Source organism: Salminus brasiliensis, chromosome 15 (assembly GCF_030463535.1).
Source record: "Salminus brasiliensis chromosome 15, fSalBra1.hap2, whole genome shotgun sequence".
Lineage (NCBI taxonomy): Eukaryota > Metazoa > Chordata > Actinopteri > Characiformes > Bryconidae > Salminus > Salminus brasiliensis.
This window is the reverse complement of record NC_132892.1, coordinates 33,668,124-33,674,966: the sequence shown is the minus strand read 5'-3', so window position 1 is coordinate 33,674,966 and position 6,843 is coordinate 33,668,124. Positions and strand designations below refer to the sequence as shown.

The following is a 6,843-nucleotide window of genomic DNA, read 5'->3' as shown; positions in this document are numbered from 1 at the left end:
TTCCACAATTTAGATCCAACTTACACATTTAAATAGATATCTTTCTTAATTATGTTTTGCTTTAATGTATGGGATTAATGTTGTAACAATGCAGACCCAGGCAGGTTTGTAGAATCTATAAGCAGGTTTAATAACACATGCAAAGTTACACAAAATCACAATCCAAGTAAATGTTGTCAAAGGCAGGGCAAAAAGGGGTCAGAGGCCAAAAGGAGCAACAATAAATCCAAAGCAAAATAGCCCAAAAACACGGTCCAAACATCCAAGGTCACAAGGCAGGCAGGGATCTAAATAACAAGACAACAAATCAACACAATTGAGACCAATTAGTATTGCAGCAAGGAAAACTGGCAATGCTTCTCAAAGAGAGTGAGAGACTGATTAGGATATTACGGTCAGGTGTAAGTGATTGATGCCGTTGCTGGGGAATTCTGTGGACAGGACCTCTGGTGGCTGGACGGAGTATCACACATTAACAAATGTCATGAAAATAGATAAATCAATAAAATTACAGAATATTCAGCAAATCTTGATATTTGTGCTGCAAAATGCAAACAGCTCTAGTAATTATAATATTTATGATATCTTTAAAACAGCACTTTTTTATATATTATGTTAAACCATGGACTGCAGATGTTTTCAAGTGTAATTAAAGGTATGCCTATTGATTCCCTTGTCTCAAGTGCACACATTTGCAAAATAAATAAATAATCATAAATAAAAAAAATAACTAAAAAAATCATTTTTATTGTCTGTGATGCATGGTCAAATAGCATGTCTTTACTTAACACAAAGCTGTAATGTGGTTAATATATTCAGAAATATTAAAAAAGGCAATTCATAAAAGGTTTTTAATATGTTTATCATACACATGAAGTAAATTATGATGCACAAAATAAAATATTAAGTTAAAATAAAGAAAAGAAAATTGATTTCTGTTTGGCCTGTCTGAAATATGACAGTAAAGTAGAATATACTCCAGTGATTTTCAGATGCACACTTGGACAGTACTCTTCTGATGCACCAGATCCCACTCCCACAAACATGGCCAACAAAACTGAACTAATAGTCAGACAATCAGGGTAACAACAAGGTAATAAGGCCAAGATTTCATTATGACTTGCAGTGGCACACATGTAGCAATGAAGACCTAATTAGGCTTCTCTTTGAGAACAATTCCTAATTTCAGTCTTTTTACACCCAACTGTGACAGCTTAGCAAACCTGGGTATTAACTCCATAACCCTGTCCTGAACAGTGCTCTAACCACTGAGCCACCACAGGATCATCAATTAGTAGATCAGGGTTTCTTGATTTCATTTCTGGAACAACAAACACTCCCCTGCCCAGTTTCACCATTTCTTCTCCCAATCATGCCTCATCACAACTTACAAATGGATTTATATGATGTGGGTTGAAGCAGGGTGTAGTTAACACTGTAAAAGTTGCTGGTTGGTAGTTTTGGCTTTACTAATAGATAATCTATGTGGAATAACCAGTAGAGTGGATGAGTTGTTAGGGCTTTGCTAAGGTAGGGTAGTAGTGCAGTACAAGGTTAAATCAGTAGGCCCCTGCTGTTTTTCATCGATCCCCTGGTAGATGCTGTCATCCTAAGGAGGAACTTGCATCAGTATCACATAATTGAAGGAAATAGCAATAATGAAAAGTCAGGGATTTAGACACTGGATTTAGAAATGTTCTACAAGAGAACATTACAGCATTTAGGCCCAGTAGTGTCCACTAGAGGGAGATAAAGTAGCAGTGATCATAAGACACCCACCTCTTTAGGGCTGGTTGGCATTATGTTTAGAGGGGTCATCTCAACTGGGGCTGCAAAACATCCAGATAAATTGTATTATAATTAGACATGTGCTGTTTGCTGTTTGCCTGTGTGTGTGTGTTCAGATTTGATACAGTTTGATCATTTGACTTTCTTGTGCTTGTAAAGTGCTGCTTTTGCAACCAGATAAGCAATAAACATGATGACCAATCCTCTAGTGATGTAAATGAGAAGGTCTAAAGAAAACAATACTGTTAATAATAAAACTCAAAGCTGTGGATGTGTTTGCTGTCTGTTCCTATGCAGCAGCATTGGTGTGTTATTTTATCAGGTGACCAAAACAACCTTGTTTACTTGTTTACTTGCTTAGATGTTCTATCATGCAGTAGAACAGAAAGCAGTGATGAAAACTGATGCCGTTTGCTAATATAATCACAATTGTGTAATTGATGTCTCTGGAACATACTGACAGAAAACAACTTTGTGAGGGTGTTGGCTACCACATTTATAAATAAAGGCTAAAGGTGACATCAAATTGCAGTCTGAAATCTATTATAAATGAAAATGTCTCAGCTTCCTATAAACCACATTTATAACATTGCAACATTGCCCCCACCTATGCCCTTGTAAATGAGGTTGTACTACCACATAAACACATACCACTCATGCATACCTCATTCATGCACTCTGTATGTCTTTTTTGAAAATACCATCATTAATACATCATTATATCTTGTCTTATTATAGTTCACTACAACCTGTGTTTCACTCCAACCTAGCTTTCCTGGGGCCATAAGCAAAACCCACCCACCTCCCACACTAAATGCAGTTCTACCTCCTCTATTAAAGTTATATGACACTTTTTCTCTCTACACATAAATAATGAATCCTAACCCCTTTAGGATGCTGTGTGCCATATGGCTCGAACACAAATGCCTTAATATAGCAAATATATAATTAATGGTTAAAAAATGTATATTTGTTATAGTGGATAGGAAGAAGCCAGCCATTTATGAATTCCCCATGGATGTAAGCTAACGTAGTTCCCCTGTGAACTCTAGCACCAACAAATATGTGATTATGTGCTTTCAAAAAGTGAAGGACTTACTATTTAGTTGATGTGTGGGTTCAGGATGCACTGATCTGGGAGCTGTTTGGGAAGAAGTGTGGATGAACCCGTATACTTAGAGATGGTTGTAAGATGCATATATTCTAAGCTAAAACTCTGTGAACAGCAATGATACAAATTAAGAAGATGACTGAATGAGTAGTGAGAAGAGTGTATGGATTTTCTGATGGATGTTGTGACGGACACACATGTAAGGACAGAGATTAACAGACAGCACATACCTTTAGTTGAAAAATTAGGTAGGTGTGTGGATTGTGTCTGCACTGATGAAGGAGAGAATGTGGAGTGGGGGACAGCAGCTGGGTTTGGAGCACATGAATGGAAATGCAGATAAATGTTAAAATATAAAAAAATCTAAATATAATTAACGGTTTTCCATCAGCTATAATAGCTGTATTCTCGAGGGCCCTGCTGCTCTATTGCCCCCCCCCCTTTTTTTTGTGAACCATTTATAGAAAGCATGTAGACATGTAGCATGTTTGAAACTCCCTGCACTGTGATGTTTCTCCTGCAGGGGGTGATACTAGCTTGCAGGGTGTCCAGTTTAATATGGTGGCACATAGCAACTACATAGCACATTCTAGCAACCACAAAGCAGCATCACGATAACAACCTAAAATAGCATAGCAACCACCTAGCAACACCATAGCAATGACCTGGTACACCACATGAACTACCTAGGAACATTACAGCAACTACCTAGCAACCATTTAGAAACACCCTAGCAACCACTTAGCAACATCATTGCAACCACCTGGGATACCACAAGAACCACTATACAACACAAAATCAATCACCAGCAAAATTATCTCTCAGAGGTGGATTAGTTTTTTACCAAAAGATGTTGACTTAATGTTGAACCCAGTTTTATATTAATGCCATTTTACATTGCACAGCAATGCAACACAATAGCATTGACTTGGAATACCATAGCAACTGCATAAAAACCACCTAGCGACAGCCTAGAAACCACTAAGCAACAACAGCAACAACTTGGAATACTGTAGCAACTACCCAGGAACACTATAGCACCAACTTGGAATATAATGTAGCAACATCATAGGAACCACCTAGCAAAACAGTTTCAGGGAAAATTTCAGAGAAATCCTCCCCAGAAAGTTGAATCTGTAATCGAGTGTTAATTCACTCCCTCATGTAAACCATTTATAGACAAAAAACTGCCCATTGGAAAAACTAGAGGCCACAGAGCTGAATGCATCCATATCCAGTAATATGTTACCAGTTACCCTATAGTGGTACACTGACGTTATAGTTTTCTTGTAATTGACAGACGTAATCTCACTTACAGTGCAGTCAACATGATTCCTCCAGATTACAAACATAATCAATAGAAACTGTGTGAAAGCATAAACCATCATCAAACCAAGCTCTACTCACCAGTAACTGTGAGCTTGATCTGTGTGATATAAACCTTGTATCCATGATCAGATTCCCAGTCTGATTCAGCTCCACACCAGTATTCACCAGAATCCTCATTGGTCAGGTTGTTGATGGACACAGTGAAGGTCTGATTTTCTCCCTCATCATACAGAGAGAATTTCCCCTCCTTTATCCATCTTCTGCTCTCTTTAACAGATGCTTTATAATTACAGTCCGCAGAGCCCACTCTCCTGCAGAGAAACTTGGGCTTACTGCTGGAGGATTGTGGGTATTTGCAGCTGATGTTCACACTTCCACCTACATGACCATTCACAGTGATGCTCTTCTCATGGTCTCGATCTGTCAATCATAAACAGTCAGATGATGAAGCTTACACTACCCCACATAGTTTATTCAGAAGTCAGAACACTCCTAAAAGAACAGTCACATCTGCTTTTGGTTATGAATCCTCCCGTTTCATATAATGTCACTTCTCTGGAGGTCAGACCCTTCATCAAGAGTATGTTCAGATCATTGTGAAGAATAGAAGGTAGAAGCAGGGAGCATGTGTATAGGTGTGCATTACTGGCTGACACATTTATGAAAGGAAAGCTCGAATTCAGAGTTTCTAAAAATAGATAAACATTTACTTTAGTAATGAAAACTAGACACAGTGCTAATAAGATCTGAAGTCTGGGAAAACTAAAGGGAAATAAGAGATATATCAGATCTGCAAACAGCATAGTCAGTGTTAATGATGCTGGAAGTTTGTGACGATGAACATGTGCAGTGGTGGGAGATACTCACCTTCCTTTATCTTCAGTTCCACTGGTGTGAAGAGGTCTTTGTTCCATTCAATATCAACTGCACACTGGTACGTTCCAGAGTCCTCCACAGTGAGCTCTCTGATCAACACCCAGAACTCTGCAGCGCTGGTGTTATCAAACAGTGAGAATCTTCCTGTATTTTTCCACTCATTACTAACTCCTGTCTTGATCTGATCATCACAGTTTGTCCATGAACTCTTACAGAAGTACTTTGGGTTTGCTGTGTAGCTTCTCTCATATTTACACTTGATGAGAACTCCTCCTCCTGGATATCCTGCCACTTCCCTGGAGGCCCCTCCACCTACTACAAGAGATCAAATGTCCATCTAAGTAAAATGTTCATTTGATGCTGATTGAGCTAATTATTTAGATATGAAATTTCTTACCTGACATCAGATAGAAGGTAAAGAAGAGGAGGATCTTCACAGTCATGTTAGTGTATTTTCTCCTGATCAACATCAAAAGACTGTTATAAGTTTAGTTGACCATTTCTCTTTCTCTGCTTGTGGGTCTGTGGTGAGTTTTAGTCTGTTCATCAGCTTGTGGTTCAGCCGAGCAGAACGAAGATGACGCCCATTTCCCTTTTGTACAGAGAGAGATCTCTTTGCTTACCATGTTGTGAACTAGTTACAGCAACAGTAATCAGTCAGTTGCTGTAACCTTTAACATACTTTCTCTACACAGTTGATCAAATGATCATGAAGTGTTCACTCTGTTTCTCATCCTTTGACCCATCACTGTTTTTCAGAACTACTATTTTACTACACACTGCTCCTATAGACTGCTTCTATACTTTTACTGTTCTCTGCTTGACTTCCCTCTTTTAGTAGTTCATCTCTTCTGCCATCTAGAGTGCCACACATACAGGAAAACTGTCCTGTAGTATTAAGTAGTATTTGTATGTGTTTGTATGTCTTTTTAATGTAGCTCTATGTTGATATGGGAACATATATCTTCTGCTTCCTTCACACATAAACACAATTATTATTCTTCTGTCGTTCTTGATATTGAACCACTGACCACTGTTGGCCGACTTATGGTAAACCTGCCTGTACATTGAAATATTGCTCTGTGTTTTCTGTACAGCTCGTGGTGGTAAAGCAGAGTATGTGACAAAATTTCACCTTTCGTCCCTCATTTTCCACCAACAGACCACTTTACTGATTTCCCTTTTTTCTTACTTTTCTTATTTAATATTCATGAGCTGGTTTAATACCAAATGTTCAGTTTCAGCAGCATTTTCAAATGAATCATTTCATATCAAACCTTGTCATTATTATTTTCTCTCAGTTTGTTAGATTAGTTTTAGTTTAATTCCTGAAATAAAAAGCATTTATTTGCTTTTAAAATCTTAATGAGATAAAGTACTATTTAGATCTTGTACACATGACATTAATCTGGGTGGTCCAAAAGGGGGACCAGCAGTGGTAAACAGTCAGTGGGGTGCCGACCTGATTTTTTTCTTCAAGCAATTAGGCTGCTGAATGAACAATAGCTTATAGACTGTGGACTAAATCACACCTCCTCCTCATACTAACACACTCTGCACCCTGCGCATATGACTGGAACCCTATGCACAGTCACACGGCACCCACAAAGGCTTTTCCCCACCCACATTACACCTGAACTCACACCCAACCAGGGTCTTTTGCAAATATTGTAATATTGTAAATAGAGTGTACATGTATAGTACAAGTTAATGTTGTTGTTTTTTTTTTGTTTTTTTTG

At 38.2% G+C, this 6,843-nt stretch overlaps 1 protein-coding gene across 6 annotated transcripts; it reads right to left on the bottom strand.

The window, feature by feature from the left end:
* Window positions 1–105: 105 nt before the first annotated feature.
* Window positions 106–5,644, bottom strand: LOC140535775 (polymeric immunoglobulin receptor-like). 6 transcript variants are annotated; one of them, XM_072657266.1, is made up of 8 exons: window positions 5,502–5,644; window positions 5,096–5,419; window positions 4,307–4,648; window positions 3,130–3,207; window positions 2,888–2,929; window positions 1,780–1,829; window positions 394–453; window positions 106–287 (listed from the first exon to the last, which is right to left on the bottom strand). In XM_072657266.1, exons 1-8 carry the CDS (start codon window positions 5,572–5,574, stop codon window positions 177–179), a joined length of 1,080 nt encoding a protein of 359 aa, XP_072513367.1. In that variant the 5' UTR covers window positions 5,575–5,644; the 3' UTR covers window positions 106–176. The 6 variants fall into 6 exon arrangements, 5 of the variants coding, with proteins under 5 accessions (XP_072513367.1, XP_072513369.1, XP_072513368.1 ...); XR_011977551.1 differs by having other exon boundaries at window positions 249–287; window positions 394–1,609; XM_072657268.1 differs by having other exon boundaries at window positions 106–1,609.
* Window positions 5,645–6,843: the final 1,199 nt, after the last annotated feature.